At 51.4% G+C, this 19,811-nt stretch overlaps 3 protein-coding genes across 3 annotated transcripts; 1 reads left to right on the top strand and 2 right to left on the bottom strand.

Moving 5' to 3' along the window:
* Nucleotides 1–23: 23 nt before the first annotated feature.
* On the bottom strand, nt 24–3,860 carry EMWEY_00006010 (oligosaccharyl transferase STT3, putative; the record flags this gene model as incomplete). Its single annotated transcript, XM_013481467.1, has 11 exons — nt 24–86; nt 458–583; nt 687–752; nt 908–1,004; nt 1,177–1,279; nt 1,377–1,524; nt 1,825–1,964; nt 2,145–2,283; nt 2,497–3,188; nt 3,371–3,575; nt 3,744–3,860. 11 exons carry the CDS (start codon nt 3,858–3,860, stop codon nt 24–26), a joined length of 1,896 nt encoding a protein of 631 aa, XP_013336921.1.
* A 1,844-nt stretch (nt 3,861–5,704) lies between these two features.
* On the top strand, nt 5,705–11,946 carry EMWEY_00006000 (hypothetical protein, conserved; the record flags this gene model as incomplete). The annotated part of the gene is made up of 13 exons (XM_013481466.1): nt 5,705–5,908; nt 6,041–6,187; nt 6,329–6,445; nt 6,593–7,117; nt 7,242–7,948; nt 8,085–8,922; nt 9,355–9,604; nt 9,965–10,226; nt 10,579–10,651; nt 11,043–11,177; nt 11,288–11,469; nt 11,588–11,679; nt 11,864–11,946. The coding sequence occupies 13 exons, from the start codon at nt 5,705–5,707 to the stop codon at nt 11,944–11,946; spliced, it is 3,615 nt and encodes a 1,204-aa protein (XP_013336920.1).
* Nucleotides 11,947–12,576: 630 nt separating this feature from the next.
* Nucleotides 12,577–18,649, bottom strand: EMWEY_00005990 (WD domain, G-beta repeat-containing protein, putative; the record flags this gene model as incomplete). The annotated part of the gene is made up of 4 exons (XM_013481465.1): nt 12,577–14,094; nt 14,351–17,694; nt 18,010–18,269; nt 18,489–18,649. The coding sequence occupies 4 exons, from the start codon at nt 18,647–18,649 to the stop codon at nt 12,577–12,579; spliced, it is 5,283 nt and encodes a 1,760-aa protein (XP_013336919.1).
* Between the last annotated feature and the right edge of the window lie 1,162 nt (nt 18,650–19,811).

Raw genomic sequence — 19,811 nt, 5'->3', positions numbered from 1 at the left:
ACACGACTATCGATTTTATAACTCTACTGAAGTCCACTTTCGATAGCATTGAGCATTGTTGTATCCCTATTATTTGCCTTTAGAACCTGATTTTACACACACAGCGTAGCAAGCAGCAAATAGTGATACGTAGGGGCCGATATGCAATAAGTAAACGAGTTAACATTCTCACTGACCTTGTAGATGCGAACAACCCAATTTTCCGAAGTATACACTTCCTGGAAATGTTTTAACTGGATATCCGTCGCGTCCACTTGTGTCTTCCTGGCAAAATCGAAGCCTTTAGTAGCTTTGGCGAAGTGCTGATAGCTGAGCTTATAGAGAAGGCTATTGGTCAGAGCATGTGGGGCATCTCTCCCAACGGTGAACTGTACGCATAGCATAATTCCTGAAATGGTCAACCTGGAGAGTGCTTCGGCCAATGACTCCTGGCACGTATCTACTTTCTTCCACTCACCTGTCCTCTAGGACCCAGGAAAGCAGACTGTTGGAGATCTGGGTACACGCCAGCCGCTATGCGAATCATCCAAATCAACTTGTTGAGATCGTCACTTGCGAACCTCGCCATGCCACCAAAAACCACCTGCGGAACAACATCGCAAAGAATTATGCGAATGCATTTCGCATTCGCATAATTCTCTGCCAATCCATTGTTAATAAACGACAGTGTTAGTGCTTGCGCTCACGAAAATATAATCAACATCCAAGTCCTGGGCGACTGAGAAAGCTTCGGCTTCATCGGAAGCAAAAGTCTGAGACAGGCACAGGATTCGCCGCATTGACAATGGGTGGGATGTATAAGTAGATATTTCAACAAGTTGTGCATCGAGATGGCCCGGGCTTTTCTACAAAAGAAGCGGCTGCTTTTCACAAGTGCTTCCTCAAGTAATTGCTTCATTGCACATACGTATCCGACAGTCGCAATGTGAGTGCTATTCCAGGTATTGTTGTCCACAAAAACTGTCCTGTTCCCCACTTCAGATACTTGATAGCCATAATCCCACCTGCATCATAAAGTTTTGCATTTTCTCTTCACAAAAGTGCTAGTAGGTGAAAATCATGGAACCTACACACGATCGTGCACCTTTAGGCAGAAGCGCAGACACTACTAGCACAAGGAAGTCCAAAACTGAAGAGTGGAAGCAAAAGCTTAGGGGCTTCCTAGCCATTACACACCAGGCCATAATGCGCGCCTTTTTGTGGGTATTTTGCCGAAGCCAGTTGTAGGCTTCTCGGAAATCATCAGGTTTGGGCGCATTGGTGCGACCGATGGGACCTCCTTAAGAAAAGAACACGACACATTGCAATACAGGATATTTCTCACTCTAAATAGGCAGATGTGTTTTGAAACTTATGCAGTCTACAAAGCAATATACCGAGCTTATACTGGGCAGTGTAGTAGCACACTGCCCAGTTAAGAATTGCGGCAGCCGCATAAAAGCTGGCATACTGAACAGACGGACCCATAAAAATGTTTCTGTTGGAAAGTATTGTTGAAGACATCCAAGTGCAGTGGACGACATACTGAGCACAGCCCGCAACACAAAATTTGAGCAAAAAGCACCACTGTAAATAGTACCAAATATACAGAAACGGCAGCCACTTAAACAGCGTTTGAGTGTGAATGCTTACCATAATACAAAGCCAAAAGAATGCCAGTAACACAGGTACAGCAATAGCAAAGGGAAGCTTAAAGGAACCCGAATTCGCGGTCTTGGTACTCCCCTGCAAAACGCCGTAAATGCAGTTATTGAGAAAATCAACAGTGCCCCCGCCACCTCCGCTGACGAGGCACTATGAGCCTTCCTGGAATAATGGCCTCACCGACTTCCGTATTGTATCCCTGCCTTGGGAACGAACCGTAGGCAACTGGGAAATAATGCCCGTTAAAAAAGCAGATGCACCAATCCCAGCGAGCATCGATGCGGCGGGGGAGAGAACAAGTACCAACCTAACCATGACGGCTGCACGCATCACAGGACAGTTATACTAATGAACTGCTCGTCCGTCCGCTCCAGTGGACGCAGCTGTACTTTGATCATGAGCGTATACTGGAAAGGAGCATACGTGAGAGAACTAAGCATGAGGGAGTACAAAACTGCAGTCCTCTGGCAGGTAGGTAGGTAACTCCGGGGTTTTCTTACCTGAGAAGTAGCAGGCGAGGACGCCATACAACCCAATAAAAAACAGGCCCCCTCCTCGTCGAAGGGATATTATCAATCCCAATGGAGCGAGGAATATTACCATGTGGAGGTCGAGGAAATATGTTGACCAGGTCGTCGGCTGATGCTCTGATACAGAAGCCACAATAGGAATATGCTTGCTCGCGTATGTTGGGTCCAGCAAGGTTAACGACCTCGGCGACCAAGCTGTTTTGCCCTGTTAGGCGCAAAACCACATTCGTATGTCTCCGAGCATGCACAGACGCAATGTTCAACCGTCATAGAGATCATCATCAATGTCAGAATAAGGACAAATGCCCAACAAATGCCTTACCGTAATAGCCAATATGGTTACAACAACCAGTATCAGCGTTCCAGCTAGCCCTAATGCCCACATTTGAAGGTGCCTAACAGAACCCTTCGGAAGTAATGCCGACGTGAAGCGGACCATTGACAGCACAGTGACAAGCACGAATACTCCGTGGCTTGCCATGTGCTCTGAGCTCCAAAGTGGGGTAAGATTCAAAAACGGAACATTAACACACAATGCAGTGACGATAACGTAGAATACGCAATATGCCAGCTGGTGTCTTGGGGTCATTAACCCAAGCATCCAGAGGGCAACCATGTGAACAGCTATTGCATTGATCAGGAACACGTAACCGCCCCAAGCTGTAACCATGTATGCAGAGGGTATAGCAGCTAGAAGAGCTGATAGCATCGAGCCTCTTTTGATCGCCCGAGTCCACATGTAGAACCCCCAAAGCATTGCAAATATTGCGATGCATTCGTTGTCATAAGACCCCACTAGGGACGTCTTAACGTACGCAGGGGATATCCCCACAAATAAGGCGGCGAATAAACCCGCAGTCCTGGATCCACTGGCATGCTTGGCGAAGCAGTGGGCCACAAGGGCTGTTAAGCACGAAAATGCTGGTGGGAGATAGACAGATACATCAGATATGTTGACTAGCAAGCCGAAAAAGCCCAGGATCTTGTAGATACAGTAGGAAGTTGTCATCAGCCCTGGAAAAAGCGTCTGTCCAACGGGGCGCCCAAGTGGATACCAACTTGCTGCGCCGCACACGCAAAAGCCACTTGCTTGCTTTCATAATCAGAAGGATTGGCTTGCTACCACAGAATACAATCTCCTTGTGCTGCTCGAGGGACTGATGCCTTCTGGAGGAAAAAAGTAACAAAAGGCTCACCATCATCATACCAGTTCCAGAAATCACTGAAGCCTGCGTTAGCAAGGTACTTGGTTGTTCGATGATTGAAATACGGGTCGAAGTCGTAGATTGTTGCTTCACCGCGGATAGTTGGGAATAGGCGCGTTGATAGGCAAAGAAACATAATGAGAACAAGGCATACGGCTTCAATGAATCTAGCCCATCTGTTTCCAGCTTCGCGAACCTGCGTGTACAAATTCACAGTGGCACAAAGTGTCGAGCCGCCAAGCAGTGCTACAGCCAATTTGCTCACAGAGGACAAACATATGAAAGGCACCACGTTGACCTAGGCACTAAGAATGAATGAATATTTCTACTCCATTATGGCGCATTTCTGCAGACACAAACCCACTTTGCATGCTGTGGAGCTCAAAAAGAGGCGGCGCAGGACAGCTTCAAGCGACAATCTCGTCTCCGGGGCAGCATGAGCTGTATTCGTCGCATTTGGGCCAGTCGACTGAACCTCCATCTTCGTCAGTGTCATTGGCTTCTCTGTGCAGCGTTCCCAACGCACAAGACAAATATGCAAACAGGGCTGCTTTCGTCTGCGTATCAAACGGGCCAGATGGGACTCAGCCCAGCCCAATCTGCCCAAACACTTATCTTCTCCACAGCCACACAGTCTCTAACTCAACCGCATGTAGGTTATTCCAAATGCTTTCCCCTGATAAGATTGTAGGAACCTTGCCAAGCGAGTCTGTAGCGGGCGGCGAACTACGCGTTCGCCAAGTCCGTCAAATGCGGTGACGAAAGCCTGCACAACTTCCATTCGAATAATAACATATGCTACTCAAAAGTGCACATTTCCGTTTTTTCCCTCCAACTCGCCGTGGTCCGTAGCCATACAACCTTCCCGCTGGGGGGAGCAAGACATGTCGGCGCAGCACAAAACCATGCTCTCCTCCACTATGTAGTTCTTTCATATAGTATATTGCATAGCATCAACAATGAAACTGGTAATACTCCTCTGTTTATTGGTATTCTGGTCGGCTAATGTCAGAGCATTCTAGAAGCCAACACGGTAGCTTGGCTGGTACCACTTGCAGCAGGGCCCCCGCGGGCCCCCCTGTATCGAACAAGCGATACTGCTAAAGCGAGAGCCAACTCCTGGGAAATAATCACGACGTTTAACAATATTATTGCAAGGTTAATGGATGTCCGCGTCCTGTCCCGCATAGCTTTATTCTTGTGAGCTGTGAGAGGGGACGCGCGTGGCCTATCAGGACTCATACAGTTGCACGGGGATCGTTGTATATTGCTATACAAACCTAGCAGTGTTTCCTCCCTAATGTTTCCTCTTTCCCCTCCATCATGCAGCCCTCCCCCAATACCGCTTATATGCGTGTGCGCGCCAAAAGGCCTACATGCCTTGCTGTGGGAAACATTTGAATGCGAACGAGTCAGCTCACGTAGCAGGCGGCAGCGCCTGAGCTATGTATTCTGCGATGCAAACGAGGTAAGTCAGGTGCACACCTATCGCGATTTTCTGCGCACAGACGGGCAGTAGGCATGGGGGTAAATTATTCCATGCATTAGCGATATGCTAGTGCCTTTGTAACGCTTTGGCTGCAGGCAGTCTATAATGCTGTGATTTCCTTCTGGGCGTATAATTTTCAGGCGCATACCTGTCGAAACTCACAGCAAGATGGGGTGTGTGATGACTCTACGAAGTCCGGTTCTGCAGAACCGTCTATTTCGGTGTCTGGCTCGACACCACCGATAGACCCTACCTGTTCACACCCAAGACGGGACCAACGCTCTCAGCCAGAGGGCGATCTGTCAGAAGGAAGTTCAATGAACAGTGGAAAATGCGTCTCTGCTAGAGTTTTATTCCCATCGGAGGCTCCAGGCACAGGCGCAAAGCGGGAGAAAGTCTCCCAACGTAAGAAGATAATATCAGTTGGCCAACTACTGAACAAAGTAAGCTGATTCACCGACATTGAAGGTGATAAAGTGAGCACGTATTCAAATATTCTTGTACTCCTGGATATCTATGGCTGTTCACTGAGTGCGTAACGGCATTTGCAGGGATTTCTCAAGCATGCATGGATGCAGCGGATGCGTACGGAGAGGCCTTCTTGCCTCATTATATCGTTTGACTGGAGAAAGGTTTATGAGACTAAAGATTCCTGTTGTTGCTGCTGCGCTGCTTCTATGCCTGCTCCCCCGGAAGTTACCAGTCATTCCCCTTGTTCTTCATCCAAGCCGTGCTGTAGTCGGGATGGCTGTGCGCAGCGTGCAGGAAGTCAGTCGGATGATCCTACAAATCCAGCACGCTTGGCTTCCTCTCGGGTAGCTACTCATGATGACAATATGAGACCAGCTCTATCGATAGCGTCGGGCTCAGAGTCACCCTCGTCAGTCCCCGTAACGACGGGATCTAGGACACCTGGCAGTTGCCACGACGCCCGAACCGGCTCCCGAGGGAGCACAGTTGCAGCTGCCGAGGCGGAAGCGATGGCTACGATTGAATTCTTTAGGGAAAGACTCCAGAGGCGCATTGTTGTCCCAAAAATCGTGAGTTTCGCCTATTTACTGCACATCTCTGTCTCAAACTGGTCAAACTAGTGCCGTGAGGTGCCGATAGCTCTACCTTCTATGTGTGATACTCAAATTTTTAGCCATATGTATTGGCGTTTTCTTCGGCAGATAGTGTTCGTCATTCTACCAACTGGGATGGAAGATCCGCAGTCCGCCGTTGGTTTTTTGAAGAAACTCAATCCGGCAGACATCGCTGCAATCTTCATCACATGCGGCGTGGATGACTTGAAGGCAAAGCTGGAGAAGCTGGAGCAGGTGCTGAAGTACAACTTCTGTTTTTACACTTGCCCAGATTTCGTTACTCAAATTAATCCGTGGGTTGGTGTGCCCTACCCTCCAGATACTCGTGGAAGTTAAAATCCCGTAGCGTTTTTGTCCATACTGTGTGTGTTCCAGGTTTCCTTCGACTGCAGCGTAGAATATTACGAAAGTGAAGCTCGGCGATACAGAAAACAGACACAAGTGACTTTTAAGGGGGATCGTTCACAAACCAGCGCTTTCCATGTATATCAGGTTTGTCTCCGCCAGATGTGTTAGATCCCTACTTTGCTAATTTAGCGCATTCATCTTCAACTTAGTCGTGCTTCTATTTTTATAACTCCATTACTGTAGCTGCTGAGGACAGTCACCGTCTTTGATGTACACTGTTGGTGTTTACAGACCAGGTGCCTAATAAAGGCTGGATACATGTTGGAGTTCGCGCAGCAACCACATGCCGCTATGAAGAGTTATATAACTGCTTGGCAGTTTCTCACCAGTTACTCGCAAATGGCTCCTGCACTGGAACGGATGACGGTGTGCAATTTGATCAGCGTACGCATGTACCCGATGTACTTCAAAGCAAAAGAGCCATCCAAGGCAGCACACCACGCCCGCGAGCACCGCGCGGTTCTACGAGAAAATATTCCAGAGTCCCCGCTGCAGGGCTATTTACTCCCACTTTGGCTAGCCCAGTTGCATCAGTTGCTTGCTCAGTTGTGCGAAGATGCCATGCACACGAACCCATCGTCGCTCGATACCCATGACGTGTGGCAACTAGCCGGTTTCCACTATCAAGCGGCAGCCAGGTACCTTCAGCACGTCAGAGCTTGGATAAGAACGGCAAAGGAAATCCATCCCCCACCCTCCATGAAAGGTGGGCTTGGGGTGCCATCTGAGTGGCTTGGGCAGCCGGATACCCTCCAGGTGGGTGGGCGTAGCACTGCATAACAACTCTTGCTAGACGCATCTGGCAATAGATTGTATGCACCTGCAAGATATAAATTTCTCGAAATGTTTCGAAGTGTGTGAATATGCGGTATTTCGGCAGCATGGAACGGGAGCCTTCGCAACAGCAAACTCGCAAGATCCTGACGCGGCTTCTGCTGCTGCACAAGAAGAAGTATTCCTTCGCTTTATATTTTTCTTCAACGAGGCGCAAGTGCTTACTCATGCGACACACTTGCTCTCCAAAGCCCATATTGCATATAAGGTTGGTTTTGTTGGTTGCCCTACAGTGCAAAATGCTGCACGCGCAAATGCTATCGGCGAAAAACATCTTTTTGTTCACTTTGAACTAAGAGTTGAGCACAGGGTACCATGTGTTACGCAGCTTGTTGGAGGCTACCGAAATTGCCCGATTTTGGCATGCGAGCTCGCCGACGCCATGTTTGACGGCCATCGAATGGTGACGGCGCGCCAGCTATACTTCACGTTGGCCACGGCTTTCGCATCGTACAAATCCGGTCACCAAAAGTCGTGGCAGCTTGAAGTAGTGCCAGCACTGTGCCACACTGCAAGCCCTGTGACATCACACCAGGCCGCTGATCTCCAGGGCCAGGAAAAGCTTAGGAATGAGGAGGTTGTTACCTTGCCAGAGACGACAGATATTAGCACTGGAAACTCTGAGCTTTCCTCAGCTCCTCAAGACACTGCATCTGTACGGCAATCCGAGAATTTGAGCCGAACTGTCGCTGACGAGCCGCTTCTACCTGCTGGCAGTCGCCTGCGGCTTTCTGGGACTGGGAATTGCACAGGGTGAGCTAGTCACCGTTTGCATCACCCATCCAACAACTGTCCTCTCCGCAGGGATTCGAAATGAGCAAGGACTAAGCGAGAAATTCTTCTGTGTTGCTCTATTCTCCCGCCAAGCACATTTTGTTTTGTGCTGCAGGTGGTGGCCTTTGTATCGCTACGTGTTGGCGAGGCTCATTCTGTGCACTTCTCACCTGTTGTCAATACCTCCGCCTGAATTTTTGTACAAGATTGCTCGTGTTGACGCGCGGTTCAGCTCGGCGGTTGGAGATTCAGGCCAGCCCCTACCAGGTTCTGGGAATGTGCAACAACCTTCAGCCGCAACTAGTTCAGCTGGCTCTCTTGCAACATCTGCGGCGGCAACTGCTGGAGGGTTTCAGGCAAACGCTGAGAATTGCCAAATAGCGCTGAAGGCCTCATTCGAGATTCTGAACATTCTTGCGCTACGGGAGGATATCGAGGATCGTGACGCCTCAGAGCGGAAGCAGATGTACCGATATGTAGAGATGCTCTTGCCTTTGGTGAGAGCCTTTAAACAATCATGTGGCGCCAGCCAATGGGTATTCCATTTGGATTTGCACGCTGTCGTGGTATGGACAGACTTCCTGTCTGAGTTGCATCGTGAGCAGATGTTTTCAGACAGTGGCTTGTTTGTGAAGCAAAGGGTTTCCTTGCCTCATGCAGGCTCTGAACCGGCCCCTGTGTGGGAAGGCGTGAAGATTGGCAGAGTCTGCTTTCAGCACCGGTTGGGGTTCGATATCTCTGCCTTTACCTCCGCCGAGCTCATAACAAGCACGGGGAAGAAGGCAAAGTGTCTCTTGGTTGCCTCGAAAGATGTCCAGCAGATTGCTGCCGAAGAGAAAAAAGATGTTACCTGCCCAATGGAGTGTGAATCTGTCACGCTACCTCATGAAGGGCTCTGCTACTGCGACTTGTATCTGGCCCCCCAGGAACTGAGAGACGTCAGTGGGTCAACGGTGCGCCGCTTGCACCTTTCCTGGGCTCTGTGTCCCTCGGTTTGTTTCCAGCTAGCTACATTATGTTCTTTGAAGTGGGAGGTGTCCCGTTTGCCTGGAAAACCAGTTGCTGCGTTCAGCTTCTCAGATTCCGGGGCAGTTCCTGACGGTTGTTGGCCGTCTGCTATTCGACGGGCTATTCGTTTTCACAAGCTGTGCATTCCGCCTTCCCCAATTTGTGATGCTGAGCGCCCCGGACTAGCCGAGCCGTTTTTGCCTTCTGTGTGTTTATCAAAAGTACGTTATTCAAATGTGTGCTGCTGATTAAGAACTTGAAAATTCAGGACTGCGCAGGTATTTCGACACCGGTTCTGCGGGACCTTAGAGCAACAATTTAAGCCTACGATGTGGCCAACTCAGTCATCTCGTGTGAAGTCTGTGTCCGGTGGTCAGGAGTCCTTCAAGCTCCAAACGATTGAAAACTACCCTTCAAAGTGTATATGCGTTGGCGAGCTTGCACCATACACAGTGAGGCTGATTATTAAGCAGGACTGGGAGGAGTGCAAATTTAGTATTGGTTTGCAGTGTACGGCACAAGAATCTGGGAGCGAGAATGACCGTGCACTTGACACTTCTGTACTTCTGGAGGACGAATTTGAGTCGTATCTTGTGGAAATGAGCGAAGAGAGAGAAGTTGATGATGGTGAATGCCGATCTGCAAATGCCAAGGAGGAGAGGCATACGAACGAGGAGACGCATACGAACGGAAGCATAGGCTTACCCACCTTCCCTAGACTCTTGCGGGTCCCCACCAATGGATCCCCTTGCTTGCCGTTTACAGTGGGAAGAGGTAGCTCTTGGCCAGGAAGTACAAGTACGGTGCCCGCTTTTATATACTTAACTTCGTGGACACTGCAGGCGGTACAGGAATTTGCAGCTAGCAGAACGAGGCTAGCACCTGACGGTAGCACCAATTCAATCGGCATCAGGAAGTCCTCTACATTTCTTGCTGCATGCCGCCTCACGGAGGTTTTGCAGAGTTGTTGTGGTTGCTTGTATGCAGAAGAAAGGGAGTTGAGCGGTGGGCAGGAAGGAGTAGCTTCTCCGTGGGTATTCGATCCCCGGGAATATCGGCGCAAGCTTTCTGTTGCCGAGTGGAGAGCGCTTGTAGGAGAGGAAGGGCATGACGCTGATGGTGATGACAAACTTACTGCGTCCGAGGAAACCAAAATTATCTGCATACCCATGTTCATCCGTTTGCGCCGCTCAGGCTGTTTTGATATTCGCGTCACTGTTGATGTGAACCTTGATGACATTATCCAAAGGTTGACAACCACCTGTGCCGTGAACTGCCAACGCTGTTTGAACTTATCCTCCCGCTTAGTATCCCTCCCTGCAACAGGCACTTGCGGGCCATGTGAAGCTCGCCGGGTAAACGTCACGAATGTTTCTGGCATCGCTCTTCAATTAACAGACCTTAAGTTTTGTGCTGTTGAAGGTCAGAGCCTCCCTACTGATGCCGCAGGTATGGTCGCATTTTCAACATCCTACTTCGTGCTCCGCTTGGTAGTCAGCGTAGACTGATTAAATTCAGACCGCTCCACCAATGTTTTTGTTTGCGCTATCTTGGCAGTGTTGCAATGCAGCATAAGCCCCGCTGTGTTGTCTGTTTTGCAGCGACACCCGTGGAGCATCAACTGTCGTTGATTACTCCAGAGCTGCCGTGTACTTTGCTGCCGGGAGAGTCTTGGTCAGGGATTTCGAGGTCCTTTAGTTCATCAGAACAAGCAGCAGTGCGTAATGCCACCCGTTGATGCGTTTTGCTCTTCATAGGAGGAATCTGTGTTGTGAAAGCAAGGAGATCTATGCGCCTCCCTCCGCATAGTTGTGCTACGTTCAGGTGCTTTTGAAGTACACCCGAACTGCTGAATATCTGCCGTTTCCATTTTGTTGTGCTGACTTTGGCATAAGGGAGAATCTGACGATTGTAGGTCTTGGACCGTCCATCCCAGCACACCTAAAATCTGCTCATTTGGCTGAAATTTTGACTTCTCTGCGCAGCTCGTGTTGCTCTCCATTCAACAGGATGTTCAGTACTGGCATTTAGTCCGGCACTGCTTGATTATTTGTGCTGCTAACAGGCACGCCTTCCAGCAGTGGAAAAGCCGTTGTGGGGGCAGCGCCTGCGGATTAGCCTCGCTCATCCAGTGACCTCTGCAGTCGGTGCACCGTTCGGACTTTCGGCTGCCCTTGAAAACCTGACCCGGGAGGCGATGGTGAGTTTCAGTTGCTTTAACCAGAAAAATTGTTTTGAATTCCCTTAAAGTCCAAAGATAACACAGCGTAGAACAAATTTGTAAGTACTTTTGTGGGCTGAGCTGCACAGGAACTGGTCGTACGTCTGTCGTACAATCGTGGAGAACGCATGGGCGTGGAGAAGTCATCTGACCTCAGTTCATTGGCGATTCCGTCGGACTGTCCATTTATGATCAGTGGGCAAATTATGGCGCAGGTCGTCATCCTTCCACTTAGCACAAGGTCTCTTTATTGGACCCTGGTTGCCTCTAGGTGAGCCCGTACCCTCCATTTTCCTGCATTATTGTAAAGATATTGTTGCCTCCACTGCCGCCACGGTCGCCGGTGGGTCACCATAGTGTATGTAAACTGGGCGCATTTGTGAATTCAGGCCAGGATCTTTCAGGTTACCAACCGTTGTGGTTGAGGGTACGTCGAAGTTAGTAGGGCTGGGGTTGCAGAAGGGACCACCTCTCGCCACCGGTACAGTCAATGGCGAACCGGCCAACTGGGAGTGTTCTTCCAGCCCAGCTCACGTCCTAGTTTTCTCAAAATAATGCACATCTGAATTAGATAGACTACCAAACTTTTGCACTGCCAAACTTTATTGGGAAACCCCAATGAAGTGTGTAACGTTTGCTGGGTTGTACTTTGGTGTGGAAAACAGTTTTCCACCTTTCGCTGCGTCGTCTGGTCTTGAGAGCACTAGTGTATTTTCGGCAGCCCCAAGTTTGCGTTTCGCTGCCGTAATCCCGGAAGCAGCCTTACCTGCTTTTTGAATAGCCACAAGATCCCCGCTACAGTTCTATGCAAGTCCCCGTGTTGGCGCTATGCTCACTCTATGCATTAACTGGTGCACAGCTCCAAATGGAAGCTTACCCAGTAGTCCAGTATGTGGTGCACTAGTATTTCCGTCGCAGACAATCAGTGGCCATTTACTTGCGGTCGTATTTAAAGCACAAGTTCGATAGCACCTGAGCTTGTCTACTATAATATTAGCCAAGGGCAAAGCTTAACGATAGTGGTGGAGATGTGTATGAGTCTTCGCAACTGGCAGCGTGTACATCATGCAGATACCGAGCATGAAGAAACACGAATTAAAGGTAGCCTAACCCACGACGTACAAGCTGCCTTGAGGCTGCCAAAGAGACTATTGAACTTGTCGGTGACTGGCATGAGGCGCAGTGCTTCGTACGGTGGCCGCCCCTGCGGCACGATGCACGGACTGTTCGTAACCAGTTTTGTTCTCTTCATCTAACAGTATCAGCAGGCTCCAAAATATCCTTCAATAAAAACGCATTCGAAGCAACTCAGCAGAGTCTGGGATCACGCCTCGTCGCCCGGTTAGTACATTCCCTTCCTTGGTCCTCCTCTAAAAGACTACCCCAGCATGGTTGCTGGTAGCCGTGCCATCGCCACATAAGACGCTTCTCCATTCGCCGTCTCCACCTGATCCTTAGTCGCCAGCAATGCACCAACAAGCCTCCGTTCCTGCGGATGTGCGCGGAGTGACTGCACGTATTCTTCAACGACGCTGTTTTCTGTGCTGCGAGCGGCTGAGTCCTGAAACAAGGTTGATTCACTGTTCAACCCCTGTTGCCCAATACAGAACCAAGGCGACCCCGGACCGTGCACGGCCTGCCGCAATCTGTCAAGCAGTTCCCTGTCAAGCAGCCCAGTGGGTCCTCCACTAAGGTGTCGTAAAGCAGTCCGTAAGACTGTAGCGACTGAGCTCCGGCTCACGCCAGCAGCTGTGGCCAAAGCAGCGTCGCTCATGGCACTGAGCCCTAGCGCCATGTGGGAGCGTAAGTAGATGCGCAAATTCAGAAGCTCTGCTTGCACGTCGGCCAGAGTCGCTAGACCCTGGGATGAACGCACCCGAATGAACGGCCAGAGCAACCCTTCAAGACTGACTAAACCCAAGTCACGGCCAAGACGGCTGAACACTCGGAAGAAGCCCTCCTCAGTACCAGCTGTGATGAATTCCCTTCCTCCCTGTAGATAGACTGCACGGCGGAAGTTGGTTTCGGCATTTACAGGAGGGATTGCAAATGTCTCTGGGAATACAGTAGAAGACCTCAAGCAGACCTGACGCAACGCTGCATCTACTCCGCTGCACAGCAGCCATTCATCCGAATCGTCGAAGCAGCACATGACGCTAAGACTGCCAGTATCAACAGTCAGCAGTGGTTGATGGCCATTGATTCTCTGGCGAAGGTCCCAGAGTCTGCAGGTTTGATCAAAAGACGCCGTGACAAAAAGGTGGGGGGAGCTATGTGCGAATCGAACGATGTTAATGCTGTCTGAGTGGAGACCACTTAGTGTTCCCAGCCTCGCACCCGTTGCCACGTCATGAATGGTGAGATCTGCGCTTCTCCCGGAGACAAGAAGGTAGTCATCTGTGCTGTTGACAGAAACAGAGCTCAGATCTTCAAAAGCACAGTACTGATGCACAATGCGAAGAGATGCAGTGCCTTCCCGGCTTAGGCGTTCTCCTCTCCCGCAGCGCCTAAACCACGTTAATGCAGCGGTCACCGTTGAGCCGTCGAGGCATTCATCACGATCGCCGGAATACTGATCGTCGTGGCTTGTCTCGTAATCACCAGCTTCCACGTGCAGTTGCTGTTGTGTAGGTTGTCTGGAGTGCATGTTCGGAGGCAAAGGTAGTTGCGAGTGGTAGGCTGAAGCCTTTGACATCCTTCCTCGGTCTCCTTTGAGCTCGGTTGCAAACAGGTCGTCCTGTTCCCTCCAACGGACAACGTAAGGGATGCCAGAAACGCCAGCAGCGCAAACGAACAACTCAGGGTGGTGCTTCAGCCAGGAAAGAGCCAAAATTGGGTGACTATCGACAAGTTCCGTCCCTAGGATAACATCTCGCTTCCAGTCAAGAACACGCACCTGTTCCCACATATGCACATGCACCAAAGAACGCGCATCTTCGCAACCAACCAGGTTGCACACAGCATGCATTTATTAGGTAGTGCAGCTAAATGAGTAAGCACGTCAAAAAGGTACAGCTAAAGCACGTTCACTCGTTCACACGTGTGTACGACTCTCCGTTACTGTGAGACAGATTCGTGCAGCTACACTCTGTTATTCCGTCCTTCACCCTGCTTCTAACTCGAAAAAGGGGCGGCGCAACTCGGGTGCTCACCCTTCCATCATTGTTGCCTGTGAGCAGCACGTTGCTTTTTGCCGGATGGTACTCAAATTGCCTCGCATTTACTGAAGACTGTAGAATCCACGGTTTGCATGACCTCGCGTCTTCCTCTTCCAGCATTATGCCTGCATACCGCTGTGCGGGAGTACCTGTAGATGCTGTTACACCCGCGCTGTAGTGCACAATGTTGGCACGTTGGTTATGCTGAGCCTCCCGTAAGGCTATCCTCTGTGCGCGCTTCGAGACGCTGATAGGCTCGGTAGCCGTTGAAGTATCAGGTGAAGGATTAACAGGAACGGCGTTGCCCAGCAAATTGGCTCCCTGTTGCTCGGTGTCGGCGGAACAAGAGTGCGAACGATTTCCTTTAAATACCGTCTCAGAAAGCAGGCATGGCTCGCTCTGGGAGCAAACACCGGTTGATTCAGCTGTCCGGCACACGGGCTCCAGAGCAGCTTCGCGGCGCAAAACTAGTGTGGGCTCTCCTTCTGAAGGAGTGCCCGTTTCCACCGATAGTGTGTTACCTTGTGTCCACGCACACAAAGGCGACAGTAACCAGGGATTTGCTTCACTTGGCGACCTCTGATCTTCAGGATACTGCTGCGCAGTGCACGGTGGTAAAGTTATTCCATTATTCCGCTGGACCCCTGTTGAATGCCCCGGAAGGCGCCCAGATTTCTGCAACGGCGGACCTCGTGGAGAAACGGTCAGCGTTAGGCAACTTGCGCACGCTGGTGTGCCAAGCCTAGCTAGTGAAAAGGGCACAACCGCAAGGGTAAGGCGTTCACAAGACATGAGGCGCAGGTCAGCGGTCAACTTGGCGGAGGGCAACGGCTGTTCCACGTGCTGTTCTCTGTTCGAATGAGTCGACGCAAGCCAAAAGCGCAGCAGCGCCACTCGTGATGAATGCGTCGTTTGGCCCCTTCTGTCTTTTCGGCGGCGCCCGTGAGGACGGTCGGTTAGCCCTTCGAAGTGACTACTATTCAGTGGTGGCTCCGCCACCGGCGTGGCAGAGATGAGTGGCAGCATGTACTTCCTCTCCACCAGAGTAAGGAACAGCAACCGCAACAAGTCTGTTACTGTTGCATCCGCTGGTAACAACAGCGGCACATCCTCTGCAAGACCCGTGAATGACGTTGCTGCTGCAGCATCCCATTCAGAGATCCCTGGGCTGTAACCTTTCATATTACCACGTGGCCGAAAGACAGAAGTTTCTGGCGGCAAGAAAGTGCGCACAAATAGCAACAAGCCGTGGTCAGGCTGCAGAGGTGGACTATGTAAGCGCCAGCCTGATGAGGGCGACCCGAAATTCTGTTCCGAGAATTCTCGTGTTGGTGTCCATGTAACATCTGATCCGTCCATTTCCAGACCTCGAGAGTGCTCTTGATCACTCGACAGCGTCTCCTCGCGTTCCGTTTCCCAGTTGCTTTCACTTGCTGATCTTGACCTACGCCACAACGGTCTGTACACTTGGCGCTGCGGGTGCTGCAAAGCCGCCGGCCCCGTGCTCAGTGTTCGCATTCTATGGGCGATTAAACCGCTACCGCCCGACTCGCCAAAACCGTCACATGGCTCAGAAGTTCGACGGAAACGCGCCGGCATCGAACAGCAGCTTCGGCGGTGTAAAGCCTCGAAATGCCCAATGCACACCGACAAAAATGACTGGGACCTGCGAGGGTTCACGGGCGCCGCGGGTGGTGAGCGCAGAAACGCCGAGTCCCCGGCTAAACCTCGTCGCCTCATCTCTTGAAACCCTTCTTTTCCCTGGAGTTGCTCTGGGTTTCCTCTGTTACGAGATGGAAGCTGTTTGAACAGCCGCATGCTTTTTGGAGGGCTAGATGAATCCACGCGCTTTCCCACAGACTTCACAAACCCTTCGACCTCCGCATCTGGTGGCGAACCAGCGGATGGAGCCAGCAGAACACCACCTTGTGGCAATCGCTGTTTCTGTGTTGTGCAAATATACGTGGAACTTCCCCGCGTTTGGATATTGGCGTCAGGTATGCATCCCCCTGCTCCAGGGGCTCCAGGGGGACGGATAACTGTTGTAAACCCTGCGCAGGTGGCTGCAACAACAGCTGACGCCGCGGTTACTGCATCTCTTGAAACGCTGCTCAAAAGGGTGCAGACAAGTGCTCGAGAAGTTTCTGTCAGAGCAGCGCTGGCAAATGCTGGCCACCGGAGAAGTCGTGCAAGCTGATCTTGAAACAGCTGCCGGAGACGCGGCAACCCTGGAAGCAAATTACCAATAGCAGACGCTCCCGAGAGGGCATTAGCAGTCACCCCACTCCCAGTGGAGGCGGGGCCACAACTGTGTGGCGAACCTGATCCAGATAGTGCCGCCTCACTTCCCACCGGCGCGTGGCTGCCGCACCCACTAGAGGCCAGCGGTCCTGCTGCCACCCCAAGCGACCCTGTGAAGGCCGAGGCCAAACGAGACTGTGAAGCATCGCACTCTGCCACCTCCTCTTGGTCGTCTTCGTGTTCATCCCTCTCAAGCACGTGCAAATCCACTCTAAAAATCCTGGAGCGTCGGGCCGCCAGTGTAGCCGTAGCAGCGGCCGCAGTAGTGATGGCTGCCGTTGCACTCGACGCTGCAACCGCAACGAGAACAGCGCCGACAAAAATGGCAGCCGCAGTCGTTCCAAAAGATAGAGGGTACAGAAGGCTTGCAAAAACACTCCCACGGTCAAGTACGTCGAACATTATCCGGTCACCGTACACTGCATCCACTTCCGGCGCATGTCGTGAGCGCCGGGGGCGGTTTTCCTCCACAACATTGTGAGTCGCCATCCTCTCGTGGCGCCTCCAACTGCTGCCTAGCTCAGTCAGAGACTCACGCCCGAGCGATCCATACGGCGGAAGTGGCCACGCTGAAGCGGAATCAATCTGGGCCTCACTGACAAAAGAAAAATCGGCGGAGGGTTCCAGTAGACAACCCAGGGGAACCTGCCATTCAAGCAAGTAGTGTTGTTCCCGCAGAATCTCTGCCACACACAAACCCGGGCGATGCCCCTGTCTCAAATGCCGTAGCCTCATGGGCTGGGAAATGTTGAGTGCTCTTCGAATAAAGGTTGCAACGAACTCCTCAGGTCTAAGCCACCTTTTACGAGCATGGTACTTGAACTGGCGCTGTTTATCCTGTTCCCCGCCGCCGCACTCCTGTCCGTCACACGTAGGCGTGCCTCCCGTCGTAGAGCTGCGGCGGCCTTTCGTTATGTCTGGAACGACAGGATACATGGGAAACTGTAGCTCCAACTCCCTGATGTGGACATGTATCCTGGGACCAGGGCTAACCCGGTGCAGCAGGAACAGGAAACGCCAGTCCACCAACTCGTGCACTGCAAAATCACACAGAAACAACGGCAAGCATAGCTTTAGCAACTAATGACCACCCTTTCTAAACTACGGTAGCCGTCACCAAATATGCGCATCATGCCTTGGCTTACGGGTGCATTCAGGGAGAGCCTGCAGTCCTCGGCAGTGTGTGCCAGCTCCCAATGGCGGATATGCCGTAGTCGATGTGTAAATTCCCAATTCTGAATGGCCTCCGCTACATAGTATATCCTCTTCACAAGCCAGGGCAGCATCAGAAGAACCTCCTCCACACCTCCGGCGAAAACCCGAAGAGCATGAAGATGACTCGGAAGGCGTACTTTCCTGTAGAAGCTCCGTGCGAATATGTGGAGAAGTGTCGATGCGGCTGTCAGAACGGAACAACCCGTCGCTAGTGCTCCATCTTCTCCGCGCATTTTGGCCTAATTGAGCGTCTTGAACGAGGTGAGCTACATACGAAGGTTTTGCACATCTGGGCTTTTTTCCACCGACCATCGCGAGCGACTGAAGGCGTCGCATCGGAGCATGAGAGGTGTACGAAGCAACCCCTGCTGAGAAGCAGAGCGCCTTCCACGTATCCCTGTGGAAGGCAATCCACCGAAGGCTTTTACAAACAGACGCAAGTGCTACTACATCCTCAGCACCGAGGAACATTGCCACGTGGCCAAATAGGGCAGCAGGCAACGGTGTCCTTGAGAGCAGAGCTCCAGTTGAGGCTAATATACTGCGGTGTTTTCTAGTGCTGTCGGCTCCTTCAGGCTGCATATATATATTTCCGTCGGATGTAGAGTCAAAATACCACATCGGCTGGCCAAAGAAACCTAGAAAACAGCATTCAACGCCGTCGTGGTAGCTCGGCAGGGGGCTATTGCATTCGTCGGCATTTGGGAGTTGACGAGCCATCTGGTTGCCTCCACAAGGAGGTTCCGTGTTGCCAAGGCCTTGCACTGTACGCTCCATGATGAAACCCTCCGGGGAACTTGACGGTCGTGGGGAATATATCACAGAGCAGCACTCGTCGCAACCGCGAATTTCCCGCTTACCCGCGGCGGCAGAGGTCCTGCTGCCATGGGCACTGGACTGTTCAGTGTAGTCTTCATCTGGGGACAACCCTATTCCTAACAGCCGATTCAGCTGCGTACCATCAAAAAGCTGCCCAGTCGGCTGCCTGCGGCCGGCCAACAACACCATCAAGGGTGAAGTCCCGTCAGCCTACAGTGGGGCGTTATCGTTCGCCAGTTACTCAAATACAAGCAAATTACTCGGGTCACCGCATGCCTACAAAGAAATCCAGTGAACAGACGCATGCCACATCTACCTCAACTCCTCGGGGGCTAGTGGAATCCGCAGCATTGGAGGAACAAAAAGGACCCACCAAGTCGTCGGAAGCACATAGATAATGCTAATTATGCAATATAGAAATAGGCATCCCTTCCCTCGGACCATAGTTAAGTAGTAAACCATGCACCGACAGATGCTGACGCCGCACCTGATCCAGCTTCCCACCGCAGCCTCTACTACCCCAAATGGACTGCCGCAGATAACGTGGTATTTTCTCTTCTTCCCGAAAACCCTGCGTTTCTTCGTGATGCTCGCTCTTTTTACCAGCGCAAGCTTCCCTCTAGCAGTAGACCATCTCCGCTTGACCGCTCGTTGAGAGTGCCCAAGGTGTCCACGCAGCCACGATGCGGAAATCCAGTTCGAAGTTTCGCACATCCTTCCGCGGTGCTTCCAAAATTAAAGTTACGAACTTCTTTAAATGAACAGTGGTTCAATGTATGCATCTTCAGGTTGCGTACCACGGAGTCTGCGCTTGTCTGGCAGTTCACCGCTCCCCTCACGACACTCTTGTAGAGGAAGCGCATGTCTGTAGTACCTTCGGCGCTCTCATGAAAAGAAAATGCCCAACCTGTGGATTAAGACAAGTTTTGACGTCACTCCAGCTACAGATGCGCTGTGCGAACCTCTATGGAAGGACGGGAACCTGACCGCATGCCACTGCTCATAACACTTTGAAGGATGAACCGACCACCCCGCCTGTGAGCAAAGTGTGTATGGGAAGCCCCAGTCCTTGCTGTCCCATATGGTTACCAGTATCGTGACAAGAATTGAAGCAGCTCCC

The sequence above is a fragment of the Eimeria maxima genome, genomic scaffold (genome assembly GCF_000499605.1).
Source record: "Eimeria maxima Weybridge genomic scaffold, Emw_scaff34, whole genome shotgun sequence".
Lineage (NCBI taxonomy): Eukaryota > Apicomplexa > Conoidasida > Eucoccidiorida > Eimeriidae > Eimeria > Eimeria maxima.
This window is presented reverse-complemented; position numbering and strand designations above follow the sequence as displayed.